Source organism: Necator americanus, chromosome II (genome assembly GCF_031761385.1).
Source record: "Necator americanus strain Aroian chromosome II, whole genome shotgun sequence".
Classification (NCBI taxonomy): domain Eukaryota; kingdom Metazoa; phylum Nematoda; class Chromadorea; order Rhabditida; family Ancylostomatidae; genus Necator; species Necator americanus.
In genome coordinates, this window is record NC_087372.1 from 41,901,355 (window position 1) to 41,921,108 (window position 19,754).

Genomic DNA, 19,754 nt, shown 5'->3' on the forward strand with positions numbered 1-19,754 from the left:
AACTATGAAAAACAGGAAAAAGAGCTTACGGGAGTTTCTCGTGAGCTGTGGAATTAAGCCGGTCCCCTTCAATGCGTCACTCAAATACAACAACATTTACGTCATTGTACTTCCCATGAGTCATTCGAAAATGTGTTTCTTTATAAGAGTCTCGAATGTGGAATTCAAACATGTTAATTTTGCATGACCTTGTACAAATTTCTTCTAACAATTTGCAACCAGAATAATTCCTAGAAGAGTTGCGTCTGTTCCGTTGTGTTTTCGACACGCTCAAAAGGAGCATTTCACGAAATTGAGGGTTTTGATATCTTTCTGCGAACACAACACGCCCTGGAAGATGCGGCCCGTGCACAAGGCTGGTGCGCTCCAACCGAACTCCATGTAGGAGATAGTGCGCCGGAACGCCCGACGCCGTATCTTCCTGGCTGTTTTTTACGGCAATTAGGAAGAAATGAACGCGATTTCCTCTCTCTTCATAATCTACAATCCCGTATACGAATACTCCACTTGAAATCCATACCACTTCAGATTCGTAACTAACTTATCTAGAATTAACTATCTAGAAAAACGGCATGGAAAACGGTCTTTTCGCACCAAATGCCTTTATAAGGAACCTAACAACGTTTCAAATATGGGGCGCATAACGAAAGGCAGAGTCAACAGCGGATCACTTGTTCGCTCATTTAAACGCGCCGCGCTTGTGCATGCTCGCAGACATGGCAATTCGCTAATTGTCTCGTGGGGGGATCCAGTGCGACGAGGACATATTCCACGCATTTTTTTCCGGATAATTAAGGTGAATTGAGTGTTATCGCATCCATACTAGTGACTTACACTTTATCCACATCCCTATCTATTCATGGAGCGATCTCAACATTTCATTTCGTGGTATACCGTCTCTAGAGTGAAGTAGCAAAGTCTGCGTACTGAGATCTATGTTAGCTCTGCCTTGTGCTGACAGCCAGCCATAATTGTGTCACGATGATCCGTGCGAAACCACCTATAAGCACAGGTCACTAAAACATAGAAAGGATGCAGACTTTATTTCTGCGGCTGCGTCGCGGTAGGCCACATTAAAACAGAGCAGCCTCGGCGCTAGAATCTACTGCCTACTACTCACTGTTGTGAGGCTCTGCAAAATTATGCTTCATTTTCTGTCGTTTCGGTACGTATTTCAGGTGGAGAATTCCTTTGCGAGGTCGTAGATCCTGGAGAAGAGCCTGATTCCGCTCGATTCTTCCTAATCGCCGTAAGAAAACGGCGCGTGCTCGAGGCTGGCGCGCACCAATACAACTCTTTGTCTCTGACAACAGCGCCCCGGAACGTTCTAGTCCCATCTTCCGGGCAGTTTTTCACGGCGATTAGGAAGAAATGAACGGAATCACCTTCACAATTTACGACTCCGTATAGGAGTAACCCACCTAAACCCACACCACTCCAGATTCGTTTGGTGATGCCTTTAAGACGAGCCCATATCGACAGCTTATAGGACAAGCCACTAAAACACTGCAAGGCGGCTTGTCAGTTTCCACTTTGTGGTCAGGTTTCTTTTAGGTTTTTTAAGTGCACATCTGGTATGTTATGACGTCTCCAGCAGAAGAACGTCCGTTTTCTTCTTATCCTACTGCTGACGCTACAATTGTCTCCGTCAGTTTAAGGTTCTTGGTGAAGTCTGCTAGCATATCATTTTTTTTCTTTCTTTATCATTTTTCTTCTTTTCTGAACAACAAAATTCTGGAGGTTCGAGAAGTTTGTTAACGTTTGTTTAGTGGAGGATACCTTGGAGGCGCAGTTTATGACCAATCTCAAACCACTATTCGTCTGCTAAGTGATGTCCTCGAAGATCAAGAATTTTCAATGTCGGCGTCTCGTATGTGTTTCCCTCTTCTGCCTCTTCCTTTCAAAGTGGTCTCTCCATGATTCCAGTACTTCAACAAGAGCAACCAACAACGATATTAGTCAATAAAAATCAGGATAACTGTTTCCTACGATTTCTTTCTCAGTTTTGTGAGTTTTAGTCAACGGTTATTCTTTTCGTTTATGTTGTTTTTCTGTTTCGTCTAAATATGTATATTTAAAATCCCTCGCGGAAAAAAGGGTTTATGTGCAGCTGACTCGTATAATTGTTGGTAACGGCGACGTATTTCCACCTCCGAGTAATATGGTGACGTCCTGAAGTAAAGAAAGCTCTCTCCTTAAGAAAGTAAAAAGAAAGCTTAAATTCGATAGGTCGCGGCGTCCCCCGAGTTCAGAATAGTTGCAACGGCTTCACTTAAGTGACATCTTATATTTAGAAGTTGGGTCGTCCGCATTAATAGCCCGTAACATTTTTGCTTCTGTTGCTAACAAATACGTGGAAGTGGTGAAAGATTCTATGCAAAAATACTGGTGTTAGAGGTAGCATTTGTATGGATTTCTTTTACTCATTATTTTGTTTTATCAAAGATAGCGATGCGAATTTTAATCGTTTTTTTTTTCTTGTTTTTCTCTGCTTTTTATAGCAAGCACATCAAAGCAAAAGTATGCACATCCATGTCGGAAGTAAATTCAAAAAAGTAAATTCTTTGTGGTGTTGAGATATGCTTCGTAGTATTATATTTTGTAGGAGCTCCTTACTACAGTTTAAATTTGAAACTGTATCTTTTTAAAACTTTTTTTTGATAATACTGGTGCATCCATAAATTATGCGGCACCTTTTCAGGTAGGATAAGAACCTCCGTTGATGAAATGTACCTCGATACTTCGATAGACTTTAATAGTTCAACTTCCATTCCACGCACGAGTTGCGCTCTTAGCACCACGATACCTACGGACTTGGGACAAGGTGCAGTCGCGTCGCCCGAAAATGCTGTTAGTAATGAAGGATGTGGCGTTGCTGGGGCAAATAATGACGTGGAAGATTCTGAAGAGGGAGTGCAGCCGCGGACACTAATTCTCCTCGCCAACCATATTTACAGTACGTGATTTTGGAAAAACATCTAAGCAGTTTTCATATCGTTTGATGTAGTGTTAGTGTTCAATTCAGTATTACATTCGTTGCAAATGTTTCTTAGAAGAGGTTCTATGATGGAGTATTCTTGATTTTCATTTCTATTGGTTTTTTTTTTGTGGATATAGCGCACTGCTTAAAGGTTTCGCCGCAATCACATTATCTTTTATCTTTTGCCCCCGTTTGATGATGTATATCTTTGCATGTGTTCAACTGTACTGACAGACTGTGCAGTTTGTAGTGCCATGTTCGAGTGTCCTTGAATCTTCTTAAAATTAATTTGCTTCAGATGTAGCCACCATTGGTATTGATAATTCTTTATCAACAGCTAATGTTTCGACGTTATCTATTTCTGTGGGCATGGAAAATCTTCTTATCCTCTCAAGCGCCTCATCACCCGCCGTCTGACATTTCGACAACTTCGTCTTTATCAAAGCCCTGAAAATGGTTCGAGGTTTTTGATGATATGCATACCCCATCAACCTCCTCCCTCCTTGCGAAGTTCGATATTGTACTAAGTAAACTACGAAAGAACTCAAAAAAGAAAAACTGATCAGTTGCCCCAACTAGCGAGGTTGGTGAATCACCGTGTTCTTACAACATAATCATTCACGGCGAATGAGATATACGCAATGTGCAGTATCCTTAATTACTGGTGTTTGGATAGTGTTAAGGAACTGCATGTGAGACAATCTTAGCAGGATCAGCATCCTAGTTTCTCCAATATGTCATTGCATGTCAGACGTTCTACCTGGTAGATTACTCCGATCTTCGACCTCTAGGTTTACCGAATGGACAAGCAACGCAACACTCCTCTACATATTGTATATCGTACAGTCTATTACGAGCTAACTGTCGCTTGATCCTATCCCTCGGGATGTGCACTAATACAACAGAAAATTATCTTGCAGATGTGCTCGCAAAAGAACCAGGTTTAGCGCAGCAGCTAAGGAATTGGAAACGAAGGGGATGCACAAGGGAATTCTAACTTCACGTGGGATCCTCACTGTTTCATTTTTAGTTCGAGATTAGGTGTTGGAGTTCGATCTCGTGCAACCGTTTAAATTTGCTACGTTCAGGGTTATAAGTTATAACTTTACAAATGTTTTAGTTGTGAGGGACCTATAACGGGGTATTACGGTAGTTGTGCAAACACTAAGAAGGACCCGATGTTGAAGTCGGGGACGCGTTTTTAGGAATAACCCCAAGTCTAGAAAACGATAACACTAAGATATCGTAAAATTTAAACCTGAACGCCGTTTTCCTGAGAAAAATTTACAATAACACTCTATTGTTATTCATTAATTAAAATTGAGTTTAAAGGCAACATTCCACGAACGACATTAGTTTTTCTCTAGGAAAAGATAGGGTTAGGGGAACGTGAGCGTAATCACACTCAGTCCCTCCAATCGTCCTGAAAAATGGCTAGGAGACGGTCTTTCTATACGAGTTTTCGTAGGAGGTACCTTTTAACGCCACTTTTGCACACGCACCGGTTTCATCTGGAGCTTATTCATTGGTTTTACTTTAATAGCCCGCTAAGGAAATTTATTGATTATCCTCCGCCCGCTCCAGCCCAAATGCGGCACGTTGTAACGTGCCTCAGGGGAAAAGAAAACCTACAAAAAGATCTCTCTTCATACCGTTTTCAGGACGATTAGGGGGATTGCATGGCCACACTCACACGTGTAATTTACACCCATAACCTTTTCTTTCCTGAAGAGATCCCAACAACATCAATTTTGTGGTGTGTTGCCTTTAAAGTCATCCACCAAAAAGTCCGTCTTGAAGGTCCTGAAGAAGTTAGGTTTAGCCTTAAAAAAAGCTGTTTGGTTTGAGTGTTCCCATAAACGAATGACATAGTTGGTCGGAGTCAGCTGCTCCAACTCGTCAGGAGGTTCTTACTGTTGCGTCATTGCCACTTATACAGTTCTTCGTAGAAGTGATAATTCCAAAGATCTTACTATCTCGTGGACTTAACCGAAATAAACAAGGTTGCTGTAGCCACAATCGCATCTCGAAATCATTGCTTCCACTGCACGATCGCTTTTCCGATCCATCCGGAGCGTTTGAGTCATTTCCCTCACATTTACAAGCGCGTAAGCGAGTTGGTAACTCACAAAAAACGTCTTCTTTCGTTCACTACATGAGAGCTCAGAAATCATGCTCTTTACGAAATCGATTTTCTTGTTGATTTCATATTGTCGGCACGCGCGAACTATTACTATACTATTATTCAAATTCTATCTATTAGAATACTAACATTCAAATTTTCATCTTCCATCATACACTCGCTTGAATACCTTTCTGAGATTGCCACAGATCCTAAACTTATCAAAGTGACGTCGCGCAGAGATGGCAGATTACAGCAAATGTTGTACTTTTGAAGAGTTTTCGAATGCAAGATTTGCTTTCCGCTTCTCTTATATGCACTCATTTTCGAAACTACTACAAATCAGTCTTCCGAAGTGAGTAGGGAAGCATTTCTAAACAATTTCGAAAGTGCTTCCCCGGGACTCTGGCTCGATTTCGAACTAATCGTGTTCGAGTTCTTTTTTTTTTAAGGAAAACTGTATTCAGATTCAGGTTTCACGATATGCTCGTCTTCTATAGTCCGAGTTCTTGCTGTTTTTCCATTTGAAAAAGCTTAGGTTGCCACGAGAAGCAGTTTTGACTGATTTCGTTTTTTTTGGAAGTCATAAAAGGGTTTCAATGTGTGTGCCGAATGAATGCCAATAGTCCCGGACGGCTCGAAAATTGAAAAACTTCTACTACCTTTCTACCCGTAGCGAGATCAAAATCCGTAGAAGTCTTGATATGGGGCTGGTTCCTTTGTGATCCTCAGGCACGCATTCGTCTTGTTCATTTCTGGACTTTTGACAGTCTAAAACGCCTCTGTGCTGCGTCCAACGACTTCGGACTCAAAGAAAAACGTGGTAACTAGTACCTCTATTTCGGAGTCTCAATGTCGTATTCTAAAATGTGCTCCGAGTGGAGCGCTTGCCATATGCAAACTTCCAAAGATACTGTCGTTCAAATACGAGACCAGAGCACACAGAACACTAGAGGGATTTTCAATAACTAAAGAAAGTTCAAAAATAAACGGAAAGGATGAGCGCATTGCGTTCAAAGCGCCGGATAAAAACCTTTGTTATGAAGCGCTTTAGAGGACAAGTCAAAATCTACTCCTGGATAGAAGCACTGACCTCTTTGGAAGCTCGATTGCCTTTCTTCTCTTACAGTGTAAACGGAGTAGAAGTGTGACTGACCTCCATCCTCTCTTTTGACGCAGTCATTGGATTGTCTTCTTTCATTTCATTTCTCTACAGACATTCGCGAGATTGGACGTGAGTTGATTACTGGTGCACTTTCAAAAAAGGGTGTCAGCTCGGAAGGTTCCGGAGAGAAGGATGTCTTTATGACTTTCGAATCCTCAGCTTAGGTGTCCTACTCGACTGGAAGATTGAAAACGCTGATATGATGCATCGGTTGCACCCCACAAGACATTGGAAGTGTTCATAAACTTCAAACAATTCTAATTTGAAATCGAAAGCGCTACCACGTCACGAAAGCATTGATTAACGCGAACACGTTTTCTTTGATCTTATCTGTATTGTCCTAAGATATGTTCCAGATTTTGATTCTTGTTTTAAACGGATCTCCGACTTATTTGCCGAAGAACGGTTTAGCGGGGCAGAGAGCAAACTAGCTGCTCGATTTCGTATCGATTTGTTTTCAAGGAATATGGTAAGTGGGTAACTATAAATTTTAATGGATGAATTAATGAATGAAAATGAATTTCAATCACAATTAAAAGCGTTACTTGAGGTGCGCGCTTTGGGCGCTCTACTTATGTACTTGGATTCTGCACGTGTGGGTGTTGAATACGAAACCGCCAACGTCCGCACTCCTGTTACCACAATTAAGACAATTTTGATGTCTGTTCATAAGTTTTATTGTTCATGTCATGCTTGTTCACTTCGTCAAACATTTTCTGCATTACGTCGAAAACTTGCTTTTTAGAGGTGAGATGGTTGAAATTGACAAAAGCACCTATCGCGCTCTAAATATCTTTTCCGCTGATGAGTACAAAGGGGTATTTTAACCGAGATACCACCATTAATGTAATGATACATTAAATTGTTAAGGAAGGATTCAGGGACTTTTCCGAAATACCTCGAAATCGTCAGAATGTAGATCATTGTTCAGTTTATGCAACAGGTGCAGATCAACTCCTGGAAAACATATGCTCAAGTTAGTGTTAATATTACTAATTTTCCATCCACTGTAAACTTCTCAAATTTTGAAAATAGGATTTAGCGCCATCTAAGAAAACAGATCGTTTGCTGTTTTTGCATTATTCAGAATTGCAATTTTAGTAAGTTTAAGTCAACATTATACTAGAAAATGTTCCAGGCAGTGGTTCCAACACCCTACGACAAATCGTGAAGTTCTAATACAAAGACAACAAGCAATTTCTTTTTTCCTTCAGGTGTACTCTTATTTTTGCGTTGTTTTGTTTGGTACTTGCAACATCTTGAAACTTTTGCACACATATATGAGGCGACTTTTCATCTGAAGTCATCCGATTCTTACACATACCCTAGTCGGTACATGCGTCTGCCCCCACTTCTGTGGATTGCTTCTGAACTCGCTTACTCTTTTTTTTTAAAGTCAAGTCACAAGTTTAAAGAAATGAAAAACTATGAGTTTCACATTAAAAGAAGGAAGTTTACATATCTCTGGAGTTTTTTTAGTTGGTGTATGTTTTTTCTGATTTGATTGTTAGATGATTTATAAGCACAAATCACTTTCTCGCATTAGCACCTAGGCTAAAAGTACGATGTGGCCTGTATACAAACCTTGTCGATAATAAATGTTACTTATTTACACCCATCCGCTTGTTGATAAGTGGAGAAGATCTTTCCAAAATGTCAATTTCAATGAGAACTGGACTAAATTTAGCAAGCGTCGAGAATTCTATATTTTTACGTGCTCAAAGTACGTAAATACGTACTTTACATGTTTAATTTAATAATATTTACATGTTCAAAGTACGTAAATACGTACTTTGAACATGTAAATAGTATTGAGTTCGCCTTCGCTGATAGCACGTAAATAAGATAAAATTAGGCTGATAACTTCGATCCAGCAATCTGCAAGAGCGGCTTCTATTATATTTTCATAATCCATCTGGCCCTCTCAAAATTTAGCGCTTTTACCAGTTTGGTGCAAGTTTTTTAAGTAAACACCTTGGCAACAGGGAGCTGGGTGAGTTCTGATCCTAAGCTGCAAAAGCAAGGCAGCAGAAGTTTGTATATTTTAGATAATGTTCCAATCCACTTACACCTTAATACTGGTTTGTGCTTCTTCCTTCTTATTCTCATATTTTTTTTCTTTATTTTTACCCTCTTTATTTGACTTTCCTCTTTTCTGTTTTTTTTTCTTTTTTCTTCTCGATTTATCGCCGCACCTCAGCTTTGCAGGGGAATTTCTAGATTTGCTAAATTCTTTCATGTTAAGAAGGAAGTATCTTATTTGACTCTAGTTTGTAAGTTTTTAGACGCATAAAGAAAAAATAAGCAATTATTCCGTCAAATAGTTTGAAATGTTAGTTTTCTGTCCATTTATTGGTACTAATCGCCACAAATGATATTCAAACATTGATTAACATGTTTAACAGCTATCTTGGTATTTTGAAATCTTCCGTGTTGTTTCCGTATATCGTTGATTATAAGAGGACCATTCAGTTTTGAGTTTTGGAAGGATCATATGGCACGTCTATTTAGAAGCAGTGAAGCGGTCTCTAGACTTCACTTCTTAGGATGAGAACAACCCATTGGGATTCATGCTCGTGTCAAACTCGAAAATGGTGAAGTAGCTTCACGTTTCAAATGTACGTAAAAAATAACGTTGAAGCATTAGGAAGATTTCCATTTGGAATGATTTAAATGGTTCAGAACATATCTCACTTCTTTCTTCTGGAGATTTCTTATTAAAATCTAGCTATCTTCGAAGTTCTGATTGAGCATACATCGACAACATTGTCTGGAGTACATGGAACCGAAGTATAACTTTTTTTTAGAGCATATTTAAAACTTCCGTTTTAATCCAATTTAAAGGTGAGGATTACCTTCAAGCCTAACTCAAAAAAGATGTTCTGCAGTATTTCGCCAAATCATTCAATCGATTTCTCACTGGTAGAGAGCAAGAGCTTCTAAAGGGTTAATATCTGAGTGGAGATTTTCGGCTCCTCATAGAGCTCAAGGATTCTGAAAATGTAATTTTATCTCTATACAAAACAAAGCGCAAATATTTCCATTGGTCGGTCGAGATTGTGAGAGTTTATTTTGATGCAACTAACCCTCAGTAACTACAAAAATGTAAAGAGATTAGGCCAGTGATTTTTATCTCAAATAGAACAATTAGGGGGTTGTTATATTGCTTACATTAATACATACATATATACATTTACAATTGCGTATATATACATGTACATCTCAATCAACGGAATAGTATAATTGCCTAACCCGGTTACCCGCAGTTTACTGAATTGTGTATTCCTTGAGCACAGGTCTGCAAGAGCTGGCACAGAATCCAATATCTATGTAACTTTCGCCATATAACTGCAAGTTATATAGCTCGTACCTACCCAAGGCGTTTATTAAAATACCTTATCGCATTTATTTAGTATAAGCATAGCCTCAGGGAGACGGTAGGTACATGCATTAAACCACACACTACGTACATATCTCAATCGGCTGACTAGTATTATTGCCATACATTATATAGATATCACACATGCATACCATACACACATACAGTCGGTTAAAAACGACCTGAAGATGGGTGCAGTGGCGTAGGTGGCTGCGCTCGAAGCGGCCTAGTGGAGCTAATTGTTGAGACTGAGGTGAGACTACCCCTATTTTGTACTGCAGCGATGAAAGGCACTAGCGAAGGTCCTCTCACGACATCAATCCCTACGTTCAATCGAGCTTCAGGCACATAGTCTCTGCTTTATATGTACATATATTTATTTCCTGGGAATCCAGTGAGACGTTGGCTTTCGCACATCCTAATCAGGACAAAAATTAATTTCCATGGGCGACTTTCGATAAACCTCTTCATGTTGATGTTTCAATAATTGTTTTCTTTAATAGAGCCGGACACGAGGTTATAATCCTTTATTCGTGGCTAACGTTTCGACAATATCGCCTTCTTCAGAGCCTGGAAGGGGTGATATCGAACGACCATGGGGTGATTAATCCGATCAAACGCTTTCACTTTAATAGAGCCGGATACGAGGTTGTTATAATCCTTCATAACACTTATATCACTTTCTGAAGAAGGCGATATTGCCGAAACGTTAGCCACGCAAAAAATAATTTCTTTTGCGGAAATGTATTATTTGGAGAAGAACTTGCTGCCAGGTGGAGCGCCATGAAATAGTGCAGAAAACAGCATTTTCCGCATTATCATTTTGTTCTCTACACTTTTTTGAATACGAAAACGAAATAGAAAGTGAAAAGAGAAGAATAAGAATACGAAGAGCTCATGTAGAGATCTTGTCGTTGTATGAAGAACTGTATGTTTCAGGATTGTAATGTAGAACTCACTGGAAAAATCCATAATTTGTTGGAGCCCTTAAGAAATGTGAGGGTAAGCGGTCTTCATCTGCTTCTTTTCCGAAGCTTTGCGATTCTGTTCTTGTTCAGCATATTTTGGAACGTCTCCGCAGTGGAACTGCGAAAGTTGTGCATTGGGAGAATCTTCACAAGGTGCTGTTACAGAGGGTTGTCTATTAAGTTCTAGCGGATTTCTATGATAATTAAGTCGCTGAGATGGAAACTATGTGGATATTTCCCGAACATGAAAAGAATATATAGTCGGATCAAAACGACATGAAGTACGGACAGTTGCGTAAGCGGCTGCGCTCGAAGCGGTGCCTTAGAGACACCGGTTGAAATCGAGGTGGAACCATGGCGAACTCCACAGATGGGTGACTGTGGCGAGGGTCCTTACACCATCTCAACCGCTACGCTCCAGCGCGCCGCTTCGAGCGCGGTCGCTTACGCAACTGTCCGTACTTTATGTCGTTTTGCCCCTTCTATATATTCCGTTTTAATCAAAGAATGTCAGTTTTAAGAGCTTACCTTATCATTTGTATAATAATGCCGTAGAGTAGTCGAGTAAAAACGATCTGAAGCTTGGTGCAGTTGCAAAGGAGGCTGCGCACGAACCAATGTGGTTGAGTTTACTTCACTAAGACTGTAGCGGTGAGTGTTGCTAGTACTAAAACACATTGGGGGGGGGGGGGGGGAAGGGAAACTACCTACGAACTATTTATTATCTTAGACGCATCCCAGAAACAAAACAAATGTCAGTGAAAATAGGAAATTCTCTGTAGAGGGAGGGCAATGCAAGCCTTCACCAAGAACGTGCTGCGTCGTCATCCTCGTCATATTCGAATCCGTTTTAATCAGACTCTGCGTTGTGTTCTTGGAAAGTGGACAATATAAGTGTCTAAAGACGAATTTAATTTGAAGAATTTTGTTCCTATATCAAAATTGTAGGCTTGTAGACCCATCTTCAACTGCGATACTTTCAGACCATTTCAAACTCGGTGATAATTGGTCGCTACCTTGAAAGTGTGGGATCACCGTTAACTCTTCTTCAGAACGACATTCATTGTTATGGTGAACCTCTGGCGGAACTGTGTGCGGTACTGAGTGCAATGGTGTGTAACTTAAGAGAAGGTTTTCTGCGAGTTTTTCACTACTGTTTTTTTCTTTAAGATCGATTTTGAGGAGTCCTACGCTGAAAACCGGCTAGTAATGAATACTAGTGTGGATCCAGAGTTAGATCGAGGTTCATTGGTGTATATCAATAGTTGACATTCCACTAGCTGTGTGTAGTTTTCAGTTAAAAGCATCTACCGCCAGCTTCCGTCAATTCTAACTGGTGTGGCCCAAGATGAAGCCAGTCGTTTTCAGGCAGCCACCTGCTCAGTGGCTTATGTGCCCATGATTGGCTATTTGGTCGTACTTCCTCATGATTTCCACCCTGAAGAATTTCCTGAGTGAACTCATTTCTTATTGTTTCCCGTCCAGTTAAGCAACTCGTTCTTTCGTTTCTTTAGCTTGGAGGTCATCTACACCACTGCCCATACAATGCATGCGAAAAGCGAAAGAATGAGAGCTCTTGACGAGGAGCTGGGTGATCTTAAAATGAGAATCATTGACAAGGAAACTACTATTACATTAAGGTAAGCACAGTAAACTTTGAAGCATAACCATTAAAAGAATTAGTACGAAAATATGGTGAGAACCGTTAATGTGCAAGTCCCACTTGTATATTTTTTTAGATTTCTTTTTGGGCTCATGTTGACCAACAGGCATTCGAATCGATTCTGTAAATAATGAGCTCTGAGTTTAGAAATTATTATTTCAGAATGTCCGCACTCATATTATCTCGTTCTTCTCTGCTACTAGCAGTGGAACGAGCTGGTGCATTGCTTGACGCTGCCATTGCATTAGCACTGACGGCACGACAGTTTGGGTGAGAGTTTTGTATTGGGCTTGCTCTTGTTTGCTGAAACAACTTTTTTTACAGTTGGAATTGTCCAAAGATTGTTGACGAACCCGTCATAGATGCTTCAAGGGTTACCCACCCTCTGTCGCAACTAGTTGTTGAACATTTTGTGGCGAACCCTGTGAGGTGTGGATATATTATCTGTCATTACTAGTTGTTCTCAAAATTGAAATTGTAGCTCTTTTTCAGCTCTGGTGGTGGTTGTTCGAGAATCAAAATTGTCACAGGACCTAATGCATGTGGAAAAAGCATATATTTGAAGCAGGTGGCAATGTCTTTTTAACTCTGAACTTCAACTTTAATTTTTTGCCGCTTTTGCAAGTCGTCTGTAAAATTTCATTACAGGTTGGATTGCTTGTATTTTTGGCTCATATAGGTAGTTTTGTGCCTGCCGATGTAGCCCATATTGGTTTTGTAAATCGCATTTTCTCAAGAATTTACGCTGTAGATTCCGTACTCGATGGAATGAGCACTTTTGCGAAGGATTTGAGCCAGGTACTTTACCATCAACTAAGTTCATTTAGGTACTCAGTGGTACTCATCAACGTGAACTCATATCTTTACTCATCCCGTTGTTTACAAGTGAAATTTAATATATAATATAAAAGCCGCAACAATTATGTGATTGTTGAGTTGATGCTCAAATCTCTTTTGGTTATTTTATCTTTCTTTATCCATAACTAAAAATAAAACTGAAGGAAAAAAAATTACCGAATTAAGACAAAGTTTTAATCCACAGAAAGCTGAAGGTGACAGACTCCTCCGAGAAGAAGGTGATTTGCAATAAAAGGTTGCAGGACTCTTTTCAGCAGTAGTCCATGCGTGTGTGAATAGAAGAAGGAGAGATAAATTGAAATGTTACAAAAACAATAAACAAGTTAGGTGAAAAGTTTCCGGAATTAACTAATAATTAACTAATTCCGGAAACTTTACACCTAACTTGTTTATTGTTTTTGTAACATTTCAATTTATCTCTCCTTCTTCTATTCACACACGCATGGACTACTGCTGAAAAGAGTCCTGCAACCTTTTATTGCAAATCACCTTCTTGTCGGAGGAGTCTGTCACCTTCAGCTTTCTGTGGATTAAAACTTTGTCTTAATTCGGTAATTTTTTTCCTTCAGTTTTATTTTTAGTTATGGGAACAGCCAAAAGCTGACAGATGTAAAGCTGTCTAAAAAGACATTCCACCAGCTTCACATCTTCCCTTGTAGACATCAGCCTAAACGTAATGAATCAAAAAAAAAAAAAAAAACTGACGAGGTGGGTGTCTATGTGGTCAAATATAAAGTTTAAAAAGACAGCGTTTGTTTCTGCGTGGTGCATTAGAATGTGCCATTCTTCTTCACTCCCTCAGCAGCCTACTCATAGGTTTTTCTTGAATAGGCTGTTGAGGAGACCTCATTGATTTCCGACCGCTTGTGGACGTGGGTGGTGTTCATTGCTTCTTCGTACCTTGTAGAAATGAACACTTTTCCCCACGCCGTATTTGAGGACGATTAGGTAGAATGAACGGGATCATACTTACACTCTTAATCTACCTCCCGAATTTTATATTTGCCCAGAGACGCCTCAGTCTTCCCAGTTTCGTGAAATGGTGTCTTTAAAAAAATCTCTCAGAATTCTGTTTCCGAAATCCAGATCTCGAGAACGTTTTTCGACTCAAGTAGAAGTATTTTCTTCCATTGTTTTTTTTTAAGTTTACTTGATTCGTCTACGCGATCTTAGCAGCGGTTGCGTATAATTCAGCTGTTTTCATGTATTACCAACTCGCAAACCATATAGGTTTTGTCTACATTCTTTGATAGTTCTAGTTTCTCGGCTACTTCCAGTCGCATGAACTCTTAGCAGTGAAATTAAAAAGGTTTTAAACTTTCTTATAAATACCTCAAGAAGGTGCTTGTGGAATATTTGGAGCTTTTCTAATTTCAAGAGAAAGTTAGGAGAATTCACGCATGATTCTAATGTAGTTTTCGATTCTTCAGATCTCTCTTGCGTTACGACGCGGCGACGAACGCTCCCTTATAATTATAGATGAGTTTGGAAAGGGCGCAATGACGGTACTATCTTATCTTAATTTTCCAATCATATTTATTCTAGTCTGAAAACACGATGTTTATAAGAAAGATGTATTTTGGATTAACTCAGCGTTTACACGTAGAAGGAGGTCCTCATGTACGAAAAATGACAACGCCTATAGCGCAATTGGCGACACGGGTGAGGGACTAGAGGTAACGGTAGCACTTCATCTCTTCTCGAGTCTTAGAACCTGAACATATGTCCGTCTACATCTTTTTATTAGTAAGGTTATTGGGCGGAATCCTTACTCTTTTCCTAATCCCATTATTTCTTCATAATAGTTTTCTGCACTTTCTCAGTAATTTCTTTTGTGCACTTGTAACACTGTAGTTGTAATACTTCATGAATATTGTCTTTCTCTTTTATCACAATCAGTCGTTCTACATCTACTCCAGATGCCATGATCGATATGACCAGAGAAGCCTTTGAATAGTGATCCTGCTCTTGTTTCTGCGAGATACGCCTTTGCGTAATTTGCATACCTGAGGTCAATATTCTATCCTTATTACGAGTTAGACGTTAATATCAGTAATTGTTGTTCGACAAACATTCAAACAACGAGAACAGCAGCAAATAGATGGCTTTGGATTATCTGATTTCCAAACTTTTCGTAAGTGTTTTTTTGCTTTTGAATTTGAAACAAGGCGAACATTTAACAGTGAGTGAGGTGCGGAGAGAACCGCTGAAGAAAATCACTCTCAATGATTCGTTCAGAATTGCAATGATCGTACCTATTCTCATTTTTTAAGGGTGTTCACGATTTGTATGAACATTTGTTTGTTCCTCATTCATACAGTGCAACGTACAAAGTTCTATCGACAGTTTGCTATCGGATCAGAGACGGGGCTGTTTAACTGTAGCTACATTGTCAGAAGCCGCGCAGAGCAATAATCAACGCTTTTCACTCCTCTAGATGTAGTAGGGTCAAAAGGACATGGAACACTGTTTAGATGCGAAAGCAGCTCCGCTCAGAGCGACGAGCTGGAGACAGCGTTCGAATCGAGGTGGGTCGCGAACTACAGCGAGGAATTGTGTCATCAGTGGTTCCGCCGTACGCTCCGTCGCACCGCTTCGAACGCAACGCAACCCTTACCAAGCCTTACACAACAACACCGTGTTTCATGTAGTTTTCGCCCTACTATACGTTGTCGCGCATTAAACGGCTACCTCTTGACAGTCCTTCTCCCCGAGACACACGTTGCATAGCGAACCTTAGATAACCAGCACTATGCAGTTGACGTAAGGCTAGGCAGATGTTATGTACTCATGAGGGAACAAACTAAATATTTTTTGCATGAGTGCTCTCCTGTGAGTAGTATGAACCCTTTTGGATTTTCTCTAAGGAAGTTGGTCTCTCGTTACTGGCGTCATCTTTATCGTACTGGGCTTCAAAAGGTGAAGAGTGTTGTCCACATATATTCCTTTCTTCACATTTCCATGCACTGCCGGAATTGATCACTGATGAACGTGGAATTGTTTCATATCATGTGAGCGCCACTTTCTTCCGCATTTAGAAATCCCACCCCCTTATTTTCTCAACTGAGCGGAATGTTGCAGACCATGGAGGTGTTCAGAAAAAGGGACAAACTCAATTTTCAATTCCGTTTTGTCGATGGTCTTGTAGATTCGTCGTTTGCTTCCTATACTGCACTGAAAATGGGCATACAGGAAGATGTTGTGGATCGCGCGAATGAGGTACAAGTTGATCCTTTTGTTGCCTTGGATTTTTTTCACAGCTTTGTGAATCTGATTCGCCTAAGGTTTACAAACAGTATGAGTGCAGCACAGTCCCGCCACGACTGCACGGTCGATGTTTCGAATTCGTGTTAGGTCAACCAAGCCCTTCATCCCTCTGGTGCTGATAAATTGGTCACAGATTTGTCTGAAAAAATACAAAAAAACACTGAATTGACGCATAGTTTGGCCCCCGCAAGTCATTGTAAGGGTGCGCAGGCGTCCATAAAACTCAAGCAATTCTAAATGGAAGTCGAACGCTTTGGCACACCCAAAGCGGGTGAAATAACGCCAGACACTTTCCCCCTTTTAAAGGTTTACAAACATATTTGCGGAAAGCACGCTCTTTTGGAACTGTCGAGTATAGACTCAAAAGAAGAACGGAAAAATGGTTTGCTGACACAGGGAATGTTGAAAATACTGTGAGTGTTGTTTGCTTTATTATTTTCGGGAGATCGTAGTACATCTGTCCATTTCCAGAAACGTGACTGTTTTTACCTGTCTTTTTATATTACTACTTAGAAATGTTTGTGCGGTGGCATGATTTCTCTAAAAGTCTATATCTTCATTGGCAACTTTTGTTTTTTGTTTGAAAAACCAAACATCTTGACAAGAGCAAACAGATTAAGATATAATCTTAAGGTCTCTATTTGGAGAATGGAACATTATCGGTGACTTGGAGGGTTTGCTGGGATTGTTGGAAGAGACTCTACTGCTACATAATGAAGGAATAGAATTGTTTTTTTCTCATTACCTTAGTGAGCATGAGGTTGGATGAGAATGCATATTACCTTTTTTTCATGAATTGGTTCTTTCTGAAGGATCGAGCGTGTGTCAATGACGGTGAATTACGTGAGAATCAAGTCGACCTGAAGTGGGATTATACCGTTCTGCATTTAAGACGAGAAACGACGATGCTTCCTGGAAAAGAAAAATCTGCTTTGAATGAGGAATTGAGTGGAAGCAGTCATACATTGCTTAGTGCGTTGCGGTCGGAGGGGAGGAAAACTGATAGAAGGTGAATTTTGAATTCTTAATAAATTGACCTTCAAAATTTTGTCTAATTTGCTATATATCCGAAAGCAACCTGTCTGTCTCTTTTGCTACCGATATGGCTGAAGAAGAAAACACATCGAGAGCTACTGCGATTACAGTGCCACAAAAGGCAGTAGGAGATCAAACAAGACACAGGTAAGAATCCTGCGCTTTAATTGAATATTAATTATTGACGCTATTTCTCAGTCAAACTCCTCCTATTTCCATTTTAGTTAGAAGTCTTCATTTTCAGCTGGGTACTGCTACGTTCTGATAATGAGTTGCAACTGAGAGCGGTAACTGTTGACAATTGTTTTGGAGAAAAACCGTTTGTTCCTTTTGTGGTATGCTCTTTCTCTACTTTTTTTTTCTATCTTTTTTTTTACTTAGCAAGTGTTTTTGTGCAATCGGTTTTTTATGCATTTGAGATTATCCTTTTCAAGAATGAAGAACAGCTAATTCAAAAACGTGCGGATGGATATACTAAAGGACAATTAGTTCGAGCCGCTTCGAAACATCCCTTGCTCCTACCACATTCGAATGAAGCGGTCCTTCGTAAACGTACGCGCACGCTGTAAGAACAGTTGTTGTCATTACAAGTGGGACTTTCCTTCTTTCGGTTTTTTTTTCTCGAAGTATGCATCGTTTAACAGTTAAAACTGTTTGGTTTTTTGCTCGTTGTTTCCCGAAAGTTAGTTCATATAACTACTTATTTATTGTAGTGTTGGTGCAGAAACTGTAACAGTTTGAAAAATGCAACTGATGACATATCTAGCATTACTTGTTTGGTAGATTCATTCAAATTCATTCTTTTTAGAGATCCGATTTTTTTTGTAAAGCAGCTGAACAATATTCCTTAAATTTAGTTGTTTGGTAGATGGTTTCTGGAAAAATATTTTGCACTCTTTCAAGACATATATCATGATCTGCTGCATTCAGTGGCTCGTCGAAGTTCAGTCGTTCCAACAACTAGTAAATCTTCGTATTCCTGCAGTCTTAGCTGTTGTTTTGGAATCTGCTTTATACATTACTTTATACATTACTCGTTCTTTAGCTGAAACCAGATGAGATAAAATAATGTACGAAAACGAGTACAATGTAATCCACTTAAAATTGTGCATAACGTACGGCATCAACAGGAACTGAAACAAGATAAAAGACATAGAGCTGCGGTGGAACATACTGTAATGAGTTACATTTGGGCGAAGGCGATCACTAGGGCTACAATCGTTACAGCAATTCGCCGATGGCAACCAAAAAGTATTTTTCACAGGAGTGCTGTCAATACTCCTGACCACATACGATTATGTGATAGAGGAGCAGAAAAACTTATTTAAAAAAGGAAGCGTCAAGGACGTTGTCTGCTCAATCACCGTATAGTTTATCGTCCTGTTGATAGTGGGATGGGGTATCCAGACTCACCACAATACTTTTCATAGCGACTGTAAAGCAGTCATGCTATATAATAACGCGCTTAGGTCGTATATATAAATATAAATATAAATATATATATATATATATATATATATATATATATATATATATATATATATATATATATATATATATATATATATATATATATATATATATATATATATATATATATGTTTGTGTGTATGTGTGGTGTGTCACGAAATACGAAATTACGAAGTTCCAAAAAGAGAGGGAGAGGGAGACAGGTACCATGGCGTCGGATTGGTGCGCCTGTGTCAGAAAACCATAGAGTGGGGCGGGATCCACTGCGTTGGATTCGTGCGCGGAAGCCCCAACGGTAGAATGAGTCTCTATGACTCATTCGCATATCTGTTTTCAAGCATATTTCACTGATGCTGCTAACATCTTTTCTTCAGAAAGTGGAAACGTTGCTTAAATATAATGCTAGCCAACACACGCTCACGTGGTCTGACGTACAGTATTATCTTCATTACTACGACGGTGATATTCGCGTTATTTCATATTAGCACATCATTCTCTGCTATAAGTTGAGAGCGGAGGAAACTCATACGTCGAATAATGTAAAATGTATGATGTAAAATCGAATTGGATAGTTTTGCAAATATAGAACTGACGCGTTTAGGAAGAAAATAATGAAATCCCTCAACTATGCCTAAATTCTTCAGGGAAAAAATTGAAGAAATCGTTGATAGATGAAAAAACAATTATAATTTTACAAAAAAAAGTCTCTGCTGTTATTTCTTATTCATCGGTGAAGGAGGGCGAAGCGAACAACAAAAAGTCTGAAGTCCGGTTTTAGCCTAAGTTCAGACTTTCTGTTCAGACTGATAACGTATAACGTGGAGGAATCTCTGTTATTCGATCTCAT

At 39.6% G+C, this 19,754-nt stretch overlaps 1 protein-coding gene across 1 annotated transcript; it reads left to right on the plus strand.

Annotated features, from left to right (window-relative positions):
- Positions 1-1,581: 1,581 nt before the first annotated feature.
- Positions 1,582-18,006, plus strand: RB195_021034 (uncharacterized protein; the record flags this gene model as incomplete). The annotated part of the gene is made up of 28 exons (XM_064189676.1): positions 1,582-1,658; positions 1,770-1,870; positions 1,927-2,007; positions 2,702-2,956; positions 6,624-6,736; positions 6,818-6,927; positions 7,013-7,085; positions 7,149-7,243; positions 7,406-7,481; positions 10,586-10,648; positions 10,705-10,767; positions 11,598-11,726; positions 11,785-11,857; positions 11,912-12,068; positions 12,129-12,254; positions 12,440-12,547; positions 12,602-12,706; positions 12,770-12,845; positions 12,926-13,075; positions 14,566-14,640; positions 16,003-16,146; positions 16,217-16,354; positions 16,709-16,815; positions 17,036-17,162; positions 17,215-17,411; positions 17,477-17,584; positions 17,682-17,772; positions 17,872-18,006. 28 exons carry the CDS (start codon positions 1,582-1,584, stop codon positions 18,004-18,006), a joined length of 3,153 nt encoding a protein of 1,050 aa, XP_064045557.1.
- Positions 18,007-19,754: the final 1,748 nt, after the last annotated feature.